Source organism: Montipora capricornis, chromosome 12 (genome assembly GCF_036669925.1).
Source record: "Montipora capricornis isolate CH-2021 chromosome 12, ASM3666992v2, whole genome shotgun sequence".
Lineage (NCBI taxonomy): Eukaryota > Metazoa > Cnidaria > Anthozoa > Scleractinia > Acroporidae > Montipora > Montipora capricornis.
Window position 1 is genome coordinate 41,162,838 of NC_090894.1, and position 23,045 is coordinate 41,185,882.

General features: G+C 40.1%; 2 protein-coding genes across 4 annotated transcripts in view; one reads left to right on the plus strand and one right to left on the minus strand.

The window, feature by feature from the left end:
• LOC138027782 (uncharacterized skeletal organic matrix protein 5-like) lies at positions 1 to 20,001 on the plus strand. 3 transcript variants are annotated; one of them, XM_068875392.1, is made up of 7 exons: positions 1 to 2,791; positions 3,924 to 4,183; positions 5,075 to 5,189; positions 11,791 to 11,913; positions 13,193 to 13,232; positions 16,859 to 16,997; positions 17,383 to 20,001. In XM_068875392.1, the coding sequence occupies exons 1-7, from the start codon at positions 2,716 to 2,718 to the stop codon at positions 17,884 to 17,886; spliced, it is 1,257 nt and encodes a 418-aa protein (XP_068731493.1). In that variant the 5' UTR covers positions 1 to 2,715; the 3' UTR covers positions 17,887 to 20,001. The 3 variants fall into 3 exon arrangements, with proteins under 3 accessions (XP_068731493.1, XP_068731495.1, XP_068731496.1); XM_068875394.1 differs by having other exon boundaries at positions 13,199 to 13,232; XM_068875395.1 differs by lacking the exon at positions 1 to 2,791 and adding an exon at positions 3,611 to 3,759.
• LOC138027781 (TNF receptor-associated factor 3-like) overlaps positions 17,923 to 23,045 on the minus strand; it is a 13,749-nt gene continuing 8,626 nt past the window's right edge. Inside the window, exon 5 of the mRNA XM_068875391.1 lies at positions 17,923 to 21,983. Coding sequence (XP_068731492.1) covers positions 20,931 to 21,983 — 1,053 coding nt within the window. The 3' untranslated portion in view covers positions 17,923 to 20,930. The remainder of the gene's footprint in view (positions 21,984 to 23,045) is intronic.

Here is a 23,045-nt window from a genome sequence, read left to right on the forward strand (position 1 = left end):
AAGTGCTTATGTAAGTCAACAATGCACGAGAAAAACGTTTATTACTTCCTCTATAAAATCGTGACGAAATGAACTTCAGGGTATCTGTTGTCAGTGAAATCCGATCTCAGGTTGAACCTGTTTTTACTTAGGTTGAATTAGGGATCCTCATTTTACCTAGGTTGAATATGCACTCTATGTACTGTAGTTTAATTTAAAGCAGCTGTCAGCCCCCCAAAAAGGACTGAAAGCACCGGCCTATACCTTCCCTCCGGGTTTGTCTTACGCATCTCAACATATCTTTTTAATTAATATTTTGTATCATATTATTGGTTTCTACATTCATACACTTATCCATTCATTCTCAACATTACAACACAGCAAAGGCACAAAGAAGTTTACTATTTATTTACCAGTACTCGAACTCGGACCCTCCAGATCTAACCTTGTGTTTTCACCACCACACCACAACGACGAACATGCTCAACCCGACACGGTTCTTTTCATTATTTACTTAATCTGTACAATTAATGTCCATTTACTGAATAACCAAAACTAATCCTAAACTGACCCTGTTTTTTTTTCTAGGCTTAATTTAGGTATCAAACAAAGTTCCTTCAATTTATCTGAGTGTGTATTCAACCTTGGTAAAATGAGAATCACCACTTTAACCTAATTAATAAAAACGGATGCAACCTGAGAACGGATTTTACCGGCCATATATCCACTTGTATGCGAACAAATTTAATCAATCAAAATCGCTTTACTATTTTTTTTTTTTAATCATTGGTTTCCTTCATCCGCAAAACCGGTGTGGCAGCCGGATTGGGTTATTCAAGCAAGGGTTGCTTACACAGGCACTCGTAACCCATCTAAGCAGTTGTATTTCATATAATCCCCATTTAATCAGAAGTGTGAGTGAAATGAGAAAATGAGAATTTCTTTTGAAGTCATGATCGTTAAAGGTAGAAGTGGTCTTCGCTTTTATCTCCACAATTGAAGCGGTTGTCTTTTTTAGACACGTGAAAATTTCAGATGGCTTCAACGGAATTCCAATGCCGGTGCAGCAAATTTCCCTTTCGTAAACGGTCGTTGCCATTTCTCAGAACGGTCGTTGCCATTTGAAACGGTCGATGCCATTTATAACGGTCGACTACACACTTCACTTCAAAGAAAATTAAAAGAAACAAACTAAGAAAAAAATATTACCAAAAATTAAGACAAAAAAGGAAAAAAAAAACCAAATATTTATAAAAGAAAAACTGGAGGCCCACCTTAGCCCTCACCCTAAACAGAACCCGAACCCGAACCCTAACTCATATGACCAGCGAGACACAACACCCAGTAACCGCAACCTTTTGAGTTCTTAGACCTAATGAGTGTAATTCAGAGCTAAAAAAAGGGAACGACCGTTTACGAAAGGGAAATAAGCGTCGATGCAATGCTCTACCAACTGAGCTATGAAGGCAAACAGTTGGGGGCAAGCCATTTTGTTCGGGCTCATGTGTTGCCGTGAAATGATTAGATGAATGAAGTAAATAGAGGATACTACACGGTGGCGAGAAGATATGAATTTTGTGTTCGAGTGGGAAGAACAATATCTCTCGAGAACATAAAATTCATAGCTAACGTGTAATCTTCTTTTTATTATATGGACAATAAATATAAGTTTACATTGGTAGAGATTGAAAGCAGGCAAATACTGGTTATTATACAAACAAAAATACCCTGTGCCCAAATTATGAAAAAGGTCTACATATACCACCGTCAGTTAGGCCAAGATACATGTGAACTGGTTTTAAATACGCTTAATAAAAATTCGATTATTTGAATCATCAGATAAAAATATACTTTCCGATCTGGCAGTTTTTCTTTCTCACAGCATTTTTTTATTGTAAAATAGTAATTAGCAATCGGTGATAGTACTATCGGCAAAGTTGTTAAAAAATTTTTCGAAAATATGTCAGACCATGAAAATGTCCTTTCTTCCTGGAGTTATTGGAACGAGCTGCACTGAGTCTCTTGAGATGGAATCTTGTTACATGCAGTATCCACTAGTTTACTAATTTATTTTTAACCCTTTCCAGTTTCACAGAGTGGTAGCGCGCCTAAGCCTTTTTAACATAATACAGTGACTCAAATAGTCTCTCCAGAAGTCAAAGTCGAAGTTCTTTTAGCATTTACTTTAAAGTCTATTACACCCTGGAAGAACGACAATTTACATTTATTTCATCAACATACGAATTTCCTCCTATTTACAATTTGACTTCAAAAGGTAAAAGAACTTGTCGAACTCAGTCAAATCTCCAATTGAAGCCTTTTAGCTTTGGAAACGAGCCAGTTATTAGCCATCAAAAACTGATAAATTCTTGGGTGTCAAAGGCGCTAATTATCCCGTACATTCTTCGTGAAATTTCCAATTTTCAAAGCCACCTTACATTAATTTGTACAATACCCTCGTTCCTTGGAAAAAGATAAAGTTCCCCTGTCCTTTATTACCACTGGATTTAACCAGCAAATAGGCCAGAATCACGCCATGGGTATGCAATAACGACACTCAAAATACTAGTGGGCTTACTGACTTTCAATTGATTGTATTCCTATTGGCTGACTGAGTGGTTTGAAACAACTCTTAATATTTCATGACCGAACTAATTGTTATATTCTCAGCATTTTTACAAGTTTATAACACCGTGAGCTTTATGATCTTTGAAGCAGTTACCCCTTAGAGCTATCATGATATGCGCAATTGTCTTCTTCGTGTTATTCGAGTTTTTTGCTGAGGTCCCTGGACGATTTTGCACTTCACAAGGTTAGTTTTCCGAAATTGATGATTACTTCTTGATGTTCGTTTTGGAAGAAAGGCAGCAAAATATAGGATGCTCACTGCAAAATTGTTAGAGCATGCTTCATTTTATGTGTGAAACAAAGCAGTACTTTCTAATGTAGCTTCGGTTCGGGATCAGGGCATATCACCATGACATCATGATTTCGCTTAAAAATCGTACATCACCTAGGTAAAGAGAATTTAACTCAGTCTTGAATTTCCATGATCTGAAGAAAATAAATTAAAGTCTTTAGTATTCTTATTATTGTTATTCTTACTTTTATTCATATACATATACTGGCAAAAACTCGCGATAAAAGCGTCCGACGTTTCGGCGACATCTTGGCGCCATTGTCAAGGGAAACTAAATTAAATATGCGATCTCAAGAGAAACTAAGAGTCCAGAGTCATAAAATTTGCATGAGTTAGAGACTCAATTCGGGCTAAGGTCTTTGTCTAACTCATGCAAATTTTATGACTCTGGACTCTTAGTTTCTCTTGAGATCGCATATTTAATTTAGTTTCCCTTGACAATGGCGCCAAGATGTCGCCGAAACGTCGGACGCTTTTATCGCTAGTTTTTGTCAGTATATGTTTGTCTAAATCATTGTTAATTATTCATATACGATTCTCAAAACACCTCAGTGAAAATATTTTCATACTTATTTTATGAATATAACATAATGCAACCTGCTCAAGTTTTGAATGAGAAATTTGAATGAGGATAGAAAAGTGAAATTAATGAGCGTTTGTTGTTGAACAATTTGCCACGACAACGAGTTACTATGTTACATATATATATCGTCAAGCAGGTGGTTTCATATATCACAATTTTTGCGTTGTCATGCTTGGTTTTGGCGGCAAACCTGAGCCTGGTATGAGGAAAGATTAAAATCTTATATCTTTAAAATTGGTTTAACGTTGTATTCGAGAAGAATCCAAAACGCGTAAAGGTAATCTTACAAACTGAGATTTTGTCGTCTTGCATTCCTTTTTTGTCACATAATCCCTCACTAATCATTCTGGAGATTGGTAGAGTTTCATGCTTATGAAAAGGTGGAAAAAAAATCACGCTTTTTGTCTCATTTATGATTGCTAACACCTAGTTTTATGTCAGATGGGTGTCGCCAAATAGAGTTCGAGCCAGCACATTCAGCAGACGGAAAACGGTTACGAAACCACCTGATTCGCACAGAAGACGTAATGTATGATGATTTCTGTGACGTGCTTTGCTTCATGGATCCCGACTGCGTCAGTTACAATCTGAAAACGGCGAGTACTGATGGAAAATACAAATGTGAGCTGAATAATTCAACTTTCGAAGGAGAAATAGAGAACTTGGAGGAAAATTCAGAGTATCGATATCGTGGAATAAAGGTAAAGGAGTTAGGTTTCAGAAATTATGATCTACCCAACCCTTTTTTCAATCAGCTAAGAGAATTTAATCTGTTTGGATTTCATTTCCTTGTCGGTAAAAATTAAAGGGCCAGAAAATTTAGAAATTAAAAAATCTTAAGGAATTAGTGTCTCATAGTTACCAACTAATCATTGTTTTGCTGAAAGAAAATAATGTACAGACTGACTTTTAAGAGAGCTAAATATTTGAAAACGACACCTCATATGTTAAAGTGAGCTACACATTAATTTTCCCATTGCGAATCTTTAAGGTGGTCTTTAAGTTTAAAAATGTTTAGCTTTTTGGTAACGAAGTATCGGAAAATTATATTAACGGTTCGAAACTCCCAAACAGAAATTTACTGAGGCAGTGTTTTCGATCGAACTCCTGGAGTCAGTGGCATCGGGCGTCAAATTGCCTCACCGGGGATTTCCGGGCTGTATTCATAACCCATCAAGAAAGTATACAATTTATTGTGGGAAAAAAGGGACTGCTTCTTGAAGTATCTCAACATTGAAAGAAAAGTCTTTTTAGTGCGGATCAATGCAGTGTACACTGCCAGCCAATGTATTTGAAGACCGGTTGCTTTTCTCGGTTTCTTTGTCAATAGTAACTGAGCAATCAACATAACATTTTGAGTAATACGCGATTAAAGTTACTTTGTGACAACGATCATGAGATTTTCTAATTAATCTCACAACTGTGCACTAAATATTCGTGTCCAAATAACATCAACCCGATCATTGTAAATGTTGAATCTTTGGTACGCCATGTTTGCCATATATCCAGATTTTATTTATTGGGGAAAACATCCGGTACGTTAGAACTTTAAAGGTTTACCAGCAGCGTTTTATTTTTTGTCCCTTTCCAAGAATGTATGTTTGGGCAAATCTTGCAAGGGACAGTCAACTTGTCAAGTTGGCTTTACGGACAAAGGATATCGGTGTTCGTGCAGTGCTGGATTCACGGGACCTTTCTGTGAGACAGGTATTGTAGCATCAGTTTTGTAACGTACCCTCCCCACCCTTCTTATAACTGACGTTTGTAAAAAATAAATAAATAAAAACATGCGCATTTGTAGATAACCATCTAAAAACGCTCTATATTTCGTGTGTAACAGCTTATATCTCAAAAAACGAACTCGGTTAATTACCCGCATTTCTTATTGCTGAAAAATGATAAGCAGGCTAAGATGAAAGTCTCTGCAAAGGTTTTAAAAAAATATCTGAAGGGGATTTAGAGCCACCTTAAAAAATTCTAACTGTGAAGATTGCTATGAATCTGCTCCAGAATTTTTTCTTTTTTTTTTACACTTTGTAGAAAGATTTATCTTAGTGTGATTATCACTCTCCAGCAATAAAAATATGGGGGTCACTCAGTTTGTTTTTTAGATATTAGCGCTTAAACACAAAATATAGGGCGTTTCTGGATGGTTCTTTTTTTGCCATGGTAACCTATTATGTCACATCAATGAGTGCGTCTTGTTGAGCATTTATTGGTGTTTCATATGATATCATAACATTGCCGTTAAAGTTAAACAGTTGGATAGATTCAATCCTTCCAAATAGTACAGTTTAGCGATAGTGTTAAAACTGGTTTAAGCCTCCTTAAATAGGGTCAAGTTATGATGTTTATAAATGCATGATCGTTATAGTATAGCACACATGCAAGTTTCACGAGCCGACACGGTGCAACGCCTCCTTAAACTTGTTTCGCAGCACCGTTGCACATTTTATTAAGTTTCAGCTAAAAGTTTCAACGTGCAACAGGAGCTTAAACTGACTTCAGATGAGGGCATGTTCACAAGGTTATCTGGATAACCACTGTGGCGTATTCTTTGTTAGAAATGTGCGTTGTTTTCTGCAAATTTTAGTTTTCAGTGAAGTCTTAGTTCTGAGAGGCCCTAGGGCTTAGCCTTTGATAACGCTTTCCCTGACCCCCAAAGGGTGACTGAAGGTAAAGTGCGTGAACTGGAGAGTTTCTGTCGGTTTTAAGTGCGTGCGCACACCAAGAATAGAGTGTCCTTGTTTGTATACCGTGACAGGTATAAAAGATCGGAATCTCAGTCGTTAATTTTATAGTCGGATAATAGCTATTTGCTAGCTCTGTGAAATTGTTTATTTATTCTTTGGTTATGCTCCATAGAGAAAATATGTCGTCGATGTATCTTTTCTAAAAAAGTCACTGTGGATTGTATAGACTTAGTTTGATGATATCTTTTCAACCGCAGTCATGAAAATGTTGTCAAAGGATGCTGCGGTCTCGTGTGTTTGAAAGTGTTTTTTCCGTTAAACAAGAAATAATTTTCTTGCAAGATAAGGCTGAACAAATCTTTGAGGAAGTGAGTAGGTATCGGAGGGTTATCAGTTTACGGAATGTTTCTTATGTCCCATATACATAGGTGGAGCAGGCGATTAGCACGCCCAGCGGTAACGAAAGTAATTAGACACATAATCGAAGACCAAAAATCTCATTGTTGTTGCACAAATTATAGCACTAATTGGGTTATTCAAATATGGGCAAAATTATATCGTTTTATTAAAAATTGCAGCCAAATTTGCCCTTTAATTTCGTGTTATCAACGTCATTCCGAAAAATTAACCGTCAACCGTCAAATGACCTAAAAATGTATCCGTCAACAGTCAAAATGGCTTATTTATGACCGTCAACTGTCAAAGGGGACCCAACATTGAGAGCCTCTTAACTCGGGTTGGTGTTGATAGCTACCCTGAGCTAAGTTGCATGATAGCAAGGTTAGCGTTAACTGGCCATTGGTTAGTACTGCAAAGAGCTTCACTGGCGCTAACCAGCGTAAAATACAAGATATGTCATAGTACTTTACCAATGAATGGCGCTCTCCATACGGTGAGAAAGTCGGCTCTGAGGCCCATTTGTCGAAAGTCCCGAAAGTTTGCGGGCCATTTTCGGGTGTAACAATTCCCTCTGTATCTCAAGAACGGAGAGGATTTAAGACGCCAAACTTCACAGTCATTTTGCTTTTTGTTACTTTGAAAAAATGTCAAAACATTGGTTCTCTAGAACAAGCTTCCACCACTTCCGGAATTCAATGGCACGAGGGAGAAAATTAAAAATACATATACCTTCTTACAGTGTGATTTTTTATTTTATTTTCATATCTTGTTGTTGTTGTTGGCATCCTTCAGTCGGATAAGACTATGGAGTAGCACACTGTCATTTGGATGAGGAGCATTGTCTTGAATGGCCAAAGAGACCAATTCTGGAAGAGCAGCTTCTGCTTCAAAACTGACAAACAAGGACCGAGGGCTGCTGTGAGGTAGTACAAGCTTGCTGTCTGGCTGCTCTTTTTGCTCTGGCTCCATCATTTGCAGTACGAACTGCCTTCTCCCCACTTTCCAGACCTTGTGAAACAATTTGTTTCCAAATAGTTCTGTTGTCCGCAAAAGCTTCCCATGACTTCGTGTTGATGTTGCAGGCCTTCATTTCACGCTTGCAGACATCCTTAAAGCGAAGTTGAGGCCGACATCTTCTTCTTGACCCTGTTGCGAGCTCACCGTAAAGCAGGTCTTTTGGAATGCGGCCATCAGCCATCCTGTGGGTATGACCCAGCCAGCGTAGACGGCGTTGACGTAGAAGTGTATACATCGATGGAGTCGCTGCTCTGGAGAGGACCGCATTGTTTAGCACCTTGTCTTGCCAAGTAATTCCAAGAACTCTACGAAGACATCTTAGGTGAAAAGCTTGGAGCTTCCGTTCTTGAGTGGAATATGTTGTTCAAGATTCACTGCCATACAATAAAGTGCTGATGACACAGGCCTTGTAGACATTGACTTTAGTGGGTATTTTCAGGTGTTTGTTTTCCCAAACTCTCTTGGCGATTTTGGACAGAGTTGTGAAAGCCAAGCCTATGCGCTTACTGATTTCCACATCCAGAGATAAGGTGTCTAAGTTTTTCCCATTAATTTTCAGAAGAAGCTGGGCTGGTGTAGCCTGTCCCATAACCTGGGTCTTCTTAAGGCTGATTGTAAGGACAAACTGATCACAGGAGTTGGAGAACCTGTCAAGTAGCCTTTGAAGTTCGTCTTCTGAGTGGGAGACGAGAGCTTCATCGTCAGCATACAGTAGGTCTCTGATGTTGACTGTCCTCGTCTTTGACTTGGAACGTAATCTCGAGATGTTAAATAGATCACCGTCAGATCTGGAGCGGAGGTAGACGCCATCAGTTGAAGACTTGAAGGCATGTTTCAAGAGCAGAGAGAAGAAAATACCGAAGAGGATGTGAGCTAACACGCAACCTTGCTTTACACCACTCTTCACTTCAAAGTCGCTGGAGATATCACCATCAAACTGTACAGTGCCTCTCATACTTAAATGAAAGGATTTCACTATGCTGAGGAGCTTTGGTGGACATCCCATCAGAGGGAGCATACTAAACAGACCGTCTCAGCTTACGAGGTCGAAAGCCTTGGTCAGGTCTATGAAAGCCAGATAGAGAGGCTGGTTCTGTTCTCTACACTTCTCCTGTAGTTGGCGGACAGAGAAAATCATGTCTACAGTTGACCTCTTTGAGCGGATTCAGGTTATTTCCTTTTTGCGAGTGTTTCCAGCCTATGTAGGACAATGCGGGCGAACAGCTTGCCAACAATGACCAACGATAGTTGTTGCAGTCGTGTCGGTCCCCTTTGTTCTTGAACAGCGTGACGATGTTGGCATCCTTCATATCTTGAGGTACTGAGCCTTCTTTCCAGCATTGTGTTAGGAGCTTGTGCAGGGGCACCAGCAAACTTGATTTGCCACTTCTTAAGACTTGAGCTGGGATACCATCCTTCCCGGCAGCGTTCCCTGATGGCAGCTTGTCAATAGCGTTGGGGAGCTCTTCTAATAGTGGTGGCTCATCCAGTACGGGTATCTGCGGGAGAGGGTCGATGGCGTCAAGGACGGACTGTTGAACGATGTTTTCTCCTGAATACAGTTCGGAGTAGTGCTCCACCCATCTTTCAAGTTGTTTGGTTTTGTCTGTGATGATTGTTCTTGCCTTTGATTTGATAGGGGTGTTCTTGCTGATTTTGGGACCAGTGGCCTTCTTTATACCTTCAAACATATTATTGATGTTGCATCTGCAGCTTGCTGGATGTTACTGTTCAGGTCAGACCAGTACTCGTTTATACAGAGCCTGACTTCACGTTGTACATTGCTTCGTGCAGACCTTAGAGCGTGAAGTGACGCTGGAGATGGCTTGTCCTTGTATGCTTGCAGTGCCTTTCGCTTAGACGCAATGAGTGGGTCGAGTCCAGCAGAGTTGGAGTCATACCAGTCATTCCTTTGGCCTCGCTTCTTCCTACCAAAGGCTTGGAGTGCAGTAGAGTAAATAGTGGTCTTGAGATTATCCCACTGCTCAGTTGAGGGTGCTGCATAGTCCCCTATAAAAGTGGAAGAGAACCGTGCCTCAAAGTTAGTTGATTGATCTGGATGTCGGGTCATGGTGACATCAATCTTTGGCTTCCGCTCATGTTTGGCATGATGAAACTTTCTTGGTTGAAGCCTTATCTTACTGCACACGATGGAGTGATCATTGTCGCAGTCAGCACTGTGGTAGGGTCTGGCCACAAGAACATTTGTCAAGACGGCCCGTCTAGCAAGAATGAGATCTAACTGGTGCCACTGTTTGAGCGTGGATGTCTCCAGGACACTCTGTGGTGTGGCTTTGTGCTGAAAAATGTGTTGGTAATGCATAATTCATGATAAGAGCATAATTCTAACCCACACCAAAATGACCAAGACAATTTGGCCATGCTTCATTGTCACTACCTACTCGTGCGTTGAATCACCCAATATGATCAAAGGTTCTTGCTTGTTGTAGTCTTGGATGGTGGATTCAAGCTGGTTGTAGAGGTTACCCTTGATATCATCAGGGGCTGTACCAGAACCAGTGTTATCAAGCAGAACCTTGTCGAGTAGCGAATTTCTCACTGCAAAACCAACACCATACTCGCGGAATTCCTCTTCCTTCTTGCCATGCCAGAAGAAGGTATAGTCAGATTCCTTCAGGCATCCGGACTCTGCAAGTCGGGTCTCCTGGAGTCCAGCAACGTCAATCTGGAGACGCAGCAGCTCATTGTTAATAACAGCAGTCTCTCTAATGTCAGAAATTGTTAACATGTCATTGGATAGTCCAGGTGTCATAGTGCGCACATTCCAGCAACCAAGTCTAAAAGTTGCTTTCTTAGGTTCCTTTCTCTCTTTGTAGTTATTAGGTGCAAGAGTTAGTGACCACTTTTCAGTGGTATCCTAAGCCCCACACACCCAATGAGGCAGGTGGCCAGAGGCGGGACAGCACCTTACTGACTGAGGACTGCACAGCTTAAGGCAGGCGGTAGCTGTCCAATGAGGTTAAATAAGCTCTCCCACCGTCGGGAGTGACCCCTGGCGCCAAACCATACGCCCATTTGGCTTCAGCCTAAAACCGGTAACTGACGCTCCCCGTGTTGTTGCTACACAGCGGTGAGACTGCGAAGCTGGAGTATCCTCTCATATTTTGTAGATAGTGAGTTAAGTAAGTGACTCATGATTAAAGAAAAATTAATGGGGTCCCCCGATGATCTAAACGAATAAAATCAATGACATGTTGCAGAGCTCTTGGAAATTTTCGTTTGTTACGTTTTTGTGTGACCTGTCGAGGAAGGACTGGGATCTAAGACAGGTCGATCGATGAAGGGATGAAAGGTTTTATTTGAAAAAAAAAAACTTTCTCGAGCAAAGCAACGAAGTTTCAAGCAGGTGTCATCTTCATTTGGTTAGTGTTTTGTATCATATTTCTCCATTGCCGTCATGCTCATCTTCTGGAGTGTGGTTTTTCTGACTTCGTAGGTCCACGCTATCCAAGTAGACGAGGAAGAAAATACATTTCTGCTCAATTTTCATGAAAGTAAAGGAAAAGAACTTTAAAAACATGCATTCATTTGAACATGTTTTTGCAGGGTAATAGAAACATTAAAAAACAGCCCCATTAAAATTACGCAACGGTTTGTCCTCGAGTTTTCCAAACTTTCAGCCACTACTTGATCAGCTTCCTTTTCCAGAGCTTTTCCTCCCTCCCGCTCACTTCTCTTTAACGTTTCATGATGACTTGGAAATAAATGTGCCATTCTTTTGCCGGCCTGGATTTTTTCCCCGACGTTTTTGTCGCAATGTTATTTTTACTAATGCTTGAAAAGTAGACTACTACACGACTGTAAATTAATGCGAATAACAGTCGTGCAGTAGTCTACTTGACTTTCATAAATATTTTGACTGATCACCACCTTCTCTGTTCCAACGCTGTGCCAGAGTTGTCGTCCACGGTTTTTGCAAAGGTTTTAAAAAATGTTTGAAGCAATGCGTGACATATTACAGTCGCGTTACCTGCGCAGTAACGTAGCGCATAAACAAGTAGTGCGAGCGTCCTTAAATCAATTATAAGCGTGTGCGATGCTTTATGAGGTGAAATCTTCTTCAAGTGCACGTGCTCAGAGTAGAGAACTTATACACCACAGGAGTTGTAGTCAACAACTTCAGAGGAGATTTCAAAAAAACCTAACGTCACGTTGATTTCTGAAATCTCTTCTTCAAGATATTGACGAGTGTGATTCTGATACGACGTGCGATGCTAATGAAGTTTGTGATAATACCATTGGATCCTTCATATGCACCTGTAGACCTCCATACTACTGGGATGGAAAGACCTGTGAACAAGGTGAATGAAATTTACTTTCTCAAAACGTTGGTTTTTTTCCTTTTTGTCGGAAGAATAAATGTAGATACATTACAATTCTCTTTAATATCATTTGTATAGGAAATCATAAGAACGAGAGTGCATCTCGTGACTTATGTGCACGAGTGATGTTTGGAAAGTTTCAAAATTGCACGGGCCGTAGGCGAGTACAATTTGAGAAATTTAAAAACATAACGAGTGACCATAAATCCCGAAATGCGCGAGCAAGTTCAAAGGAGTTTTTGTTATAATATACTTAACAAAATCACTCCGTCCTCAAGCACCTTTCCCCATAATTGGCTAATCAGAGGACGTTAATTTTTTTTTCCGGCCACAGCTGGCGATAAAAGCTGGCGCAGACAATTCATGACGTCCATCACAAGTTCTCGCGTTCCCCCAATTTTATCGTGGCTAATATTTTTTGGATTTTTTTACGCATGTTTTCGGCGCGGATCGGCCTTTATGCTAACAGAAAATGGACCCGCACATCGATCTCATCCAACACAGCAGTAGCAGCTGCAGACAAAATGTGGAGAGCTTTCAACAAAAGCACAATATGGGATGTGCGTATAAGCCATTGCGAACAAATGGTGACGGGGATATCAGAATGCGGGTTGGATACGTGAATCGTTTACATAGTATTTTCCGCGTCACGTTGTAAGAAGCCTATAGGAAATGCCCTTGGCCTTATTAATTTATCGCTGCAAGTGTGCTTAATCTCGTTCACTGGCATTGTACTGATAGAGGCTGATTTGGCACCTATTATTTTCCCATGATTTTCCTTCAGATGCTACGATAATTTATTTTCCGATATGCTTCGTCGCAGTAGACCAAAGACCAGTTCTGATAATTACGAAAACATGGAGAAAATGTGATGAGATGCGTAAGACAAAGCTCTAGGGAAGGTATACGTGCTTTCAGTCCTTTTTAGGGGATTGATAGCTGCTTTAAACTAGGTAGAGTGCATTAAAATGAGGATCACCAATTTAACTTAGGTAAAAACGGATTTAACCTGAGACCGGATTTGGCAACAGATACACCACAAAGCTGCTCAATTTCTATGCTTCCATGGTAACTTCCGCATTGAACTCTGTAATCTCTTTATGCATTCGTCATTGACTAATCAGACACGCGACTATTCTGTTGGGTATATACTAGTAAAGGTATATGCGCATGCTCTACATCTTGCATCTTAATTTATATAAGTTTATAGCAACACAATGATATGTTGCTTATTTTCTTTCTCTTTATGTTGAATGAGATGAAGCCTCCTCGTGCAAGGAAATTTATGACAAAAAAATGTGAGTAGTAACACCATAAACGCACCACAAACGACTACACGAGAGGAGTTAACTGATTGCATGAGGTTTGGGAAGTAACCGAAACTGTACACAATTAGTAAAAACAGAAATATAATGTCTAATTAACACAACCAAAGTTAAGTACCCACATGCAACCACAGTTCTGTCTAGAAATGCAGTCAACAACAAAAATGGCATAACAAAATTTCGCCAACAACGTGTCAATGTTGGTACAAATATATGGCAATGTTGACAATTTTGGCGAATACTGTTCAGATCGCCAAGCCTACGTAAATTTCCTCAACGCAAACTAGCCTGCCTTGTTGGTGATCCTGGTGATTTTGGCGAATCTGGGGACTTTGGCCACTGTGACTAGTTTGGCGAATTCTTTTCAAATCGCTAAATCTATTAACCCAACACTTACAACCCAGCCATGCTGACGATTTTGTCTAATGTGCCAAGTCTACGCAAAATTCCTAAACACATACGAGCCATCTAAGTGGGAGGCTTTCACAAAGCGAGTTAAGTTTTATTTAGCTACGCTAGCCACATTTAACAACGATAAGGCTGGTTTTAAAGTGGGGCGTAGATAAGGTCTTACTACACATTTTAATGTAGGTAAAGTGATAATAACACAGGGAGTCAGAGTGATCCAGCGAACGTGATTGTGCAGCTTTTGCCTCATGGTTACGATTATTCCAGAGCCTTGCACCACTATTACAATAATTACGGCTGCTTTTAAAGAAATTGGTCTTTGCCATTGGAAGTGTCAAGATTCCTGAGATATAATTAATGTTAATTTCATTGGTCTTTATAAAGGAGTCTCTCAGGTAGGGAGAAGATTGATCTTTGAGGATTTTGTACGTAAGTGAAGCCTTCATATGAAAGCATCTAGATTCAAGGGTTTTCCATTCCAAATTATTCAACACATCAACAGACAACCCCCCACTCCCCACCCTACTCGGTTTTGAAGAGACGAAAGATGTAATTCTTCTTAAAGCTGCTACACTAGCGCATGCCTTTTTAACAAACATGCTCAATGTGAGTTTTCATCTAAAAGGACTCCAGACATTTATTAGAGGGAACATATGAAACCACATTATTGTCAATGGAGATAAATAACAATAGATAAATCCAGACTTATATTTCAAACTATATGTTGAGCCAATAAGCATTAGCTGAGTTTTAAGTGGAAGCCTTTGAACAGTGAGCCAGTCCCTAAGATATTCTAAATCAGAATTTATATTATTGGTAAGTACTTTTACATCAAAACCAGTGGCAAAGATTTGAATATCGTCAACATATAAACAGGTTGTAGTAAATTCTGAGCAGTTAGGCTGAAATCATTAATATAGATAAGGAATAGCAAAGGGCCAAGGATAGAGCCTTGAGGAACTCCACAGAGTATGTTTCTTGGTGCAGACAACCATCCATTTACGAGACATTGTTTTCCTTCAGCGGTAAGATAGGACTTAAATCACATCAGTTATCTCTCACAGACTTCACAAAAATGGACTTTCTCTTATTCTAGTACAATGGAATGCTCAACGGAGTCGAAGGCTTTTTGGATGTCAAGAAAAAGTACTCCTGTTAATTTAACTTTATCCATATTCTCAAACCAATTATCGCAAATTTGAATTAACGCCGAGACAATCTAGTGAAGTGGTCGAAAACCTGACTGAAAGTTAGAGGGAATAGATTTGTCCCTTAGATAACGGTACAGCTGCTGGAAAACTTCTTTCTCGAGAACTTAGCCTGCGAGGAAGCTCTCCAATGGGGTCTTGCCCGATATTTTTGGGCGTGAGCGATGTATCGCATGCGGCTAGCGAAGCGAGCCGAGAAAGGTTTTTGGCCCCAGCCCCATACCTCTCGCGGGCCCCCAAGCCTCTCGCGGCTCACTTCAGCATCAGCACATGATCCACCGCTCGCGCCCGAGAATCTCTTGCGAGACCCCAATGGAGAGCTTGCTCGCAGGCTAGATATGAAAATTCTCATTCATTACCTATCCTTCATGCTGTGAAATACCATTGTTCTTCGTCGCTTTTTCACTCTTTTCAACTGTTGATTTCACTGTCCAGTTCGGCACAGTTATTACTCCAAGCTTGCATGTTTTCTATTTTTTGCAAGAAAGCACTTATCTCCGATCCCGTTCGCCTCTGTCAAATTCATCCCGCATTATGTTGGAGGCATGTTTCTCGTTTTCCATTTCCATCCACGTTACCTATAAATATGACAGCGTGATAATCCTTTCACAGAACAAATAACCTTATGAAAATGTTTGGGAGTTTAAAGGCTTGTATCGAAAGTTATCTTCTTCTGGAAAACGTGCACATCACTGATAGTGACCCCTCCCTCCTTCCCAATGTATGGAAACATAGCTTTTTCGCTGAATAATTGTTTGAAGTGAACCTCAAGTGGAAAACTCCGTCTGCAACCACAACTTTTTAAATGACATGCATATGTAACTTAACAGAGTGTAGCTGTTCATTGTAACCTATAGCCTTTTTAGGTCTAGTCTCTTACCAACTCAGGCCAGCATGGGAATAAATTACAATTTCTACCCATCCATAGTAACACCTCGCTCAAAAACAAATAACTTTAATTATGAGCGAAAAACCTCGCAAAAGCTTTTACTTCTGAGATGTCTTTTATCCATAATTTCTACTATTTGGCCCACTTTTTTAAACTCTTCTTTTTTGCGCACTTCTTATGAATGGACCAAATGAAGTGCAAAATTCTATCACTGCCTCTCAGAGGCAGTTATTCCTCTGTTCTCCATCTTTGTCCACCCCTTGGTGATCATGAATGAGAATGGTCATCGCAAAACCGTTCTCTAAATTAGGGGAGTTAAGGCATCCAGGCCATTGACCAGGTAAATGAAGGGGTAGTTTCTAAAGAAACTGTGGTGCTGCGTCGGTGGGGAAGTAGTATACAAAAATTTGGTTTGGCCACCGTACAGAGATTCTAAAAGCTGACGTTTCGAGCGTTAGCCCTTCGTCAGAGCGAATCGAATCCAGGTAGATAGTCATAAATAAGACAACCACTCTTTTTGACCCAACAACAGTAGCCTTCAAAATAGCCGGGAAAGACTCACAATAGACGCTGTTAGTATTTAGTAATGAGCAAGCAAACACAAAAAGTGACAAGGTCTTTTGCATTCTAAGGCAACACTTTTGAAATTGTTTCTAAAATGTCACCACTGGAATAAACTGAATTTCCGGGTTGATAATTCACAGTGATTGTCACAACATTATGTTTTCTGCTTCTACCATATTATTGTAGCTTTACTTCTATCAAATAAGCTTTCTTCCAAGAAAGCATTCTTGCCCCTCATGTCAATTCCCTTTAAAATCGTCTGCCATGTTGACGAAAATGCAATTTCCACCAATTTTGCTGCTTTCCAATTAACCCCTATAGATCTTGCCCTCCGGCCCATTATATTTGCATTAGATTCTAACCAAATTGTGTGGCGACTTTGACAAAAAAGCAACTTTCTCCACTTTTGCTTACTTATACCTTTTTTTCCTAATCTTGGCAAAATTTAGTCATTTTGCCGTTTTTGTTGTTCCATGCATTCTGGACATATCTCACAAGCAAGCATACTGTTCATACTATACTCTTCCTAGATCAAAAGAGAACAAAGCATATCCAATAGAAGTGGGAGGTCAGACTGTCAATATCTACTGTCACATGACAACAACATCTGACAATAACGCATGCGAAGACGGAGGTTGGACACTGGTCATGAAGACTGATGGCACAAAGGTATATACGAAAAAAATAATAAAAGGTTAAGTTTTCCTTTCTAAAAGAAGAGTAGCAAACATTCAAGGCCTATTTTGTCGCAGAGCCTGGGCTGTATTACAGTGATAGCTCCAAAAAAAAAATCGAATCGAAATATGGACTATTTTTAAAATGTTAGATGTCATAAACACGTCGCAAATGAACATTTTTCGTCCTCTAGACTCTCAGTAGTGCAAGGTTCTTTCTTCTTCCATGTTGGTTTTTTCAGCTTTGTTTGATATATACTTATATAAACTATTTATCGCTGACGTGTTTAATGATTCTACTCGTTCTCAATGTTTTTTATATATTCCCATTCGTGTTGTTTGGAGAAGACCATGCTCTAAGCGGAACCTCTGTTTTATAGCAAACCTTCCTCTACGATTCCCCCTTCTGGCAAAACAACGAAAGCTTCAGTCTCTCAGCAGGAGAGACTGGGTTCGACAAAGAAGAAACCAAGCTACCTACTTACTGGAACACATCCTTCACCAAGATCTGCCTCGCTATGAAGAATGGTGTGACAGATAGAATGAACTTCATCATCGTGAACAAAGGGGCCTCTTCCCTATATTCACTAATTGCTGACGGGCAATACAAGGATAGCAGTCTGGGTCGCGACAAGTGGATCTCACTGATTGGGTCGCAAGCAGATCTGCAAGACCACTGCAACAAGGAAGGATTCAACGCTCGGAGCACCAAAAATGACCGAGCTAGGGCACGAATTGGTATCATTAGTAATGACGCCGACAATTGCGATGGTTGTAACTCAAGAATCGGTTTTGGTACTGCTGGGGAGCACAATCACAACACTTGTGGATACATGTTACGAGATAAAGGTATAGCAACGATGGGATACATCTTTGTTCACTAAAAACTGCATGGATCAGCAAACAAGAAATGTGGTGACGATCATAATGAACGGATTGCATGATTAACTAATATAATACGGTTCGTAATCAATCGACTTAATTACGGGGCTTTTTGTAATTCTGCGAATCTTACCTTCAAACTATCAACCGCCATACCACGTTCTGGCTTCGATTAGTCAACCTTTCAAAGCAAATCAAAGCAAAAACATTAAAATACTGAAAGATGAGCCATAACCAATCCAAAGATTTAAGATATTTGATGCACCCAGTGCGTGACCATTCTGATTCACTTTTTGACTTCCCAATAAATGTCGAGCAAAGCTTCATTCAAGCGTATCTCTCTTTCGCCCTTCCCTTTATCGCGAGTTAAGACAATCGAAAGTACGTCTTTGTATCGTGTAAACAGAAGGCGACAACTATTTGGAAAGGTAATTGAGATGGACACCAGGCTAACTCATCAACTTAAAAACCAAAACTATAAAATCGACTAAAAGGAGTGGCTTCAGACGTCCTTTCTTTTTCGGAAATCATTTAAGGACGGTGCCTTGTAATTTAAAGGTATTTTTGGCTTATGAATATGCTGGAAAAGCGGATCTTAACAAGTGTTATTTAAATTCAAAAAAAAAAGTTGGGGCTCACCAAATATATTTCAAACATTATTAATCAACAATATTTGGAAAAAGCTTTAAACAAAGTAATGTATGGCATTCTTTTCCAAATTGAAGCTTATCTATCTCTGAAAAATGCATGGTTACCCTCAATGTTCTTTTAGGATACTAAGAGCTACAATCATAGACAAACGTAGTTGGAAGGTTGTGTAAACTATCCGCACCACAGCTGTATTTCAACCCGCTTTTGTTAAAGCGCAAAAGAAATAGTTTCACCTTCCCTTATATAGCTCCCTTGCCTGCTATTCAATGTTGGACGGTAGCACAACAATTTTCCAGTAAAATCTTTCAGTTTTGAACAACATTGAATCAGGGGGAAGGGGAGATAGGCATTAAGCAATGAAGACGTCAAAAGTGCTAACCTGCATAACGGTTTTGTCTATGATTGCAGGTTGTGCTTTCTCCGCATAGTTATCCGCAAAAATATCCGCAAGAATATCCCCGTATTAGGAAGCACCACTTACTGGAAACCCGAGTATCTCGACATGCGCAGAACGTAGGCGCAATAACAATAGTAGGTACCGTCTTTAATCTCGACTGATAATCAAAAATGGCGAGCAACAAACAGCAACACAGAAACCACGCCTTTTATTGTGCGTCTTCGTACTTAAGCAGCCTCTACAAGAGACACTCCTTACCCTAGTATAATACCCCAAAGACAATATCTCACTAAAAATTACAGCATCTATCTTTCTATCTTTATTTAAACAAGCTTTGAGTGGCTCAGAACTTGCTTCGTTCTATTGTATTTTATTATTGTATTTTTTAAGGAGCACCATAAGGCACGCATTTTGATGGGTTTGTTTTTTGGAACATCATTGGCACACTCAACCATAGTCTCGTGTGCCACTTTTTTGGCCTTACGAGATTTTGCTCATGCTTATATAGTGTGGTCGACTTAGGAGCGAATGGTCCGGGTTCGGGACCTGGCCGGGGACATTGCGTTGTGTTCTTGGGCAAGACACTTTACTCCCTCGGTGCCTCTCTCCACCCAGATGTATAAATGGGTACCAGCGAAATGCTGGGGGGTAACCCTGCGATGGACTAGCATCCCATCCAGGGGGGTGTAGAAATACTCCTAGTCGCTTCATGCTACAGAAACCGGGGATAGGCTCCGGCCCGTAAGCTGACTTTACCTTTTTACATTTTGTCGTCATCTGCAATCTATTACTCAGGCTGAACAGACGCACGGCAACACGGAATCTATTTGTTAAATATTTTTATTGAACGTAGGATACAGAACTCTATGAAGAATGAATACTAAACTGCTAAATGATATTTTAAATATCCTCTCCCTATTATATCCACAAAGACAATAGCATATTAAATACCGAGTTCTTAAATACCTCTACCACTGGAGAACACGTCTAGCGTAGTTTTACCTTGATGTCACTTACTTTCTGTCATATTTATCACACTTAACTTGATTAAATTAACCAATTAAAACTCTTCCTGATTTCCAAGTATTTTTGGATGGTTGTCGTTAAAAAGTTTCGTTACCATCAAAAAAATTACGTTATTTATTCCCTTTTAAATACCACCTGCTCAGTCTTAAAATAGCTTCTAGAATCTGTCTCATAAATAGAAACTACATATATATCTTAATCCAAGGCCGGCGTCCGGCTGCGCATGTTGCTTATGTATAAACATAATCAGTCGTAGATATAAACCAGTCTAGAATTGCCTGTTAATAACCTCATAGAGGTATCGAATAATAACATTGAAAGTCAAAGCAGATAAAATATGCCTCATGAGGACCTCATGGTGATGAGCTTATCGCTAAATGGAATTGGGATGTTAATTCCTGTTATTACTTTACAAGGGCACCCAATGAGCAAATTAAGCCAAAATCTTTTCAGAGGCATTTCTAGGCTCCTTGTAATGTATAAAGACTGTTTAAAGAGATGTTTTTACCATCTAGAGGAATTTTACCTGCACGTTCGGATATCTTGAAAGTTGAAGTTTCAACAAATTTTAGGGAATGATTTCCTCATTTGAAAAATTGCTAGCTGGATGTTACCCTCTAAAGGCTTCCCAGCGAACCATTTGCTCATCCGAAGCTGCTAGGTGACCTTTTTAAGTGCCAGAAATTGCAAAAATATCCTTTCCGAAAACGTAAGGGGCTACTTTTTCCTTGTTGCGAATCTCTTAGGAGATGTTTTAGTAAGGTAATCTATAGCTGTTTGGCAACGTAGAACCGAAATTCTCAGAACAGTTTGACTCTCCCGAACAATTTTTCACGAAGATTATCGTTGGGTACCCCTGGCTGTAGTATATGACATCATTTGCATTCACATAGTTTGCATTCGCCAAGATTCACCTCTAAGTCACCTATGCACTAAGCTACGTCAAAATTATATGGTGCCCTGTTCTGTTCTCTAGCTCGTCCATAAGTCGCCTTGAAGGTCCCTCATGTCAACATTAACTTTAACATACATGGTATCGTCCCTGACAAATCCACCCTGTCGGCGTTCTTGGTGAGAGAGAAGTGTCGGACATCCTGAGGCAACATTCATGTCAGACGTTGGTTTCTTAAAACTTGAGCTGTTAGGATCTGGACGAAAAGTATCACTGGCGTCTCTGATCTTGTCCTGGTCAATAATTCTAAAATGAACCTTTTGGAGGAAAGGCCAGGTTAATAAGGCATCGTATTCGCCGCGCATGATGACAAAGAAGACAGACACGTGAGTTCCTTTGCCCATCCCATCCCCATTGGGGTAAAGACGGGCACACACTTTGTACCCAAAGCGTCCAACGTAGAACGGAGGGCTGTAAATGGAAATCGTCTTGCCAGAAACAGCTTCTTGGAATCTTCGACTGTACTGGTCAATCTTCCAAAGATAAACTCCAGTATATGACGTTGCCTCCAGCATCTGAATCTGAAGATTTTGTTCTGAAAGTTGAATTTCATGCAAAGCTAACTGGTTCTCATTTCTTTCCATGCGTCGTTCACAGGTGGTGTGATAATCTGACAAAGAACGTGGTCTCTTCCCGTTGTCTTTCGACGACAGTGTGATTTCCTTGACAAACGCTAGCTCGCTTTGCAAATTGTCAACCATTGTTTCATGTTCCCTTACAATCTTCAAAATTTCGTCAATCTGCGAAGAAAAAACGGTTCCGTTTCCTTCATCCGCGGCAGCAACGTCTAAATCACGGCGTAGTTTCTTCAGGTCACTTATTTGCCCATTGGTTGACCTCTCTATCAAGGATATTTTCGTTTGCTGAATTTGGATATTGATTTTTGCTGCCGCAAGCTCCTCGGTTTGATTTAGAAGTTGTTGCTCCAAGTTATTCTTCTCTTTCTGCAAGTGGTCGATCGTTTCTTCAATTTGTGCATACTTTCTCCGGTTTTCAATACTTGTTTGATTCATCTTTTCAACGTGAATCTTTATACTGGCTTTCAGGTGCTCATCAACAGATTCTTTTTTACCCTGTTAACCGAAAAATACATAACATCAGATACCACTTAACATTATCATAAAGATAACAAAAAGCTGATGTACCCTGGCTTTCGATAAGCTGTGTGGACGAGGGAGGGAAAAAGTCTGTGTTTATTTTGCATTGACAGGGAGGCCTCTTTCTTTGTACTGTGGGTCTCGAATACTTGAAAGCCTTTCCTAGAATCTCTATTATATCTGCGGTGTTATTAATCCGGAAGAAACATGTTTGATCTCACATCACAGAGAATGTATAATTTGCAAAAATTTTGACTAGCAAAGAAGCGCTTACTCATAGGAAATCAACACACTTATTAACTCTGTATCACCCAAGAGCAAACTCGAAAGGCCCGAGAAAAATTAGCTAGGCTTAAGAGTACCATTCGAGACCTCATTCATACTGGCACAAGCAGTGCTCATCTGTAAAATACGACGACTCAAGATCTGTTTGATAGTTTAAAGACAGCTTAATCAAGTTCCGTTAATGGCAAATATGGAATCTCGCATCGATGACTTCTTTCGTGTGAGATGAGCCCAATCCTTGAGAGGAAGACTCGGTTGCACTTTGCACAAACGTGCAGGCCAGTTGTTGCCACGCAAGAGGATTTGGCCTTCCGTTTGGTCCTACGATCTTTGAGATTGGCAGTTCTTTTCTCCTCAAATGTATTCACTCCTTTACTGTAAACACCACGCCACCTTGTGCGCTCTTGAGCAGTCACTTCCCAGGCATCAGGACAAATCCCACATTCCTTGAGATTGTATTTAAGGGTGCCTTTGTATCTAAGCCCTGGTCTTCCTACTGATCTCTTCCCATTCTCTAGCTGGCCAAAGAGGAGTGCTTTAGGAATCCTATGGTCTTCCATTCTTGCAAGGTTACCATCCCAACGGAGTTGGGGGTGTCACATCGACGTAGTACTTCAAGGTTAGATATCCTATGCTGCCACTTGATACCGCGTATGGAGCGCAGACAACGTTGCTGAAACTGTTCGAGGAGTTTAACATGTCGATAATAGATTGTCCAAGTTTCACATCCATCGAGAGGGGTGGTGAGGACCT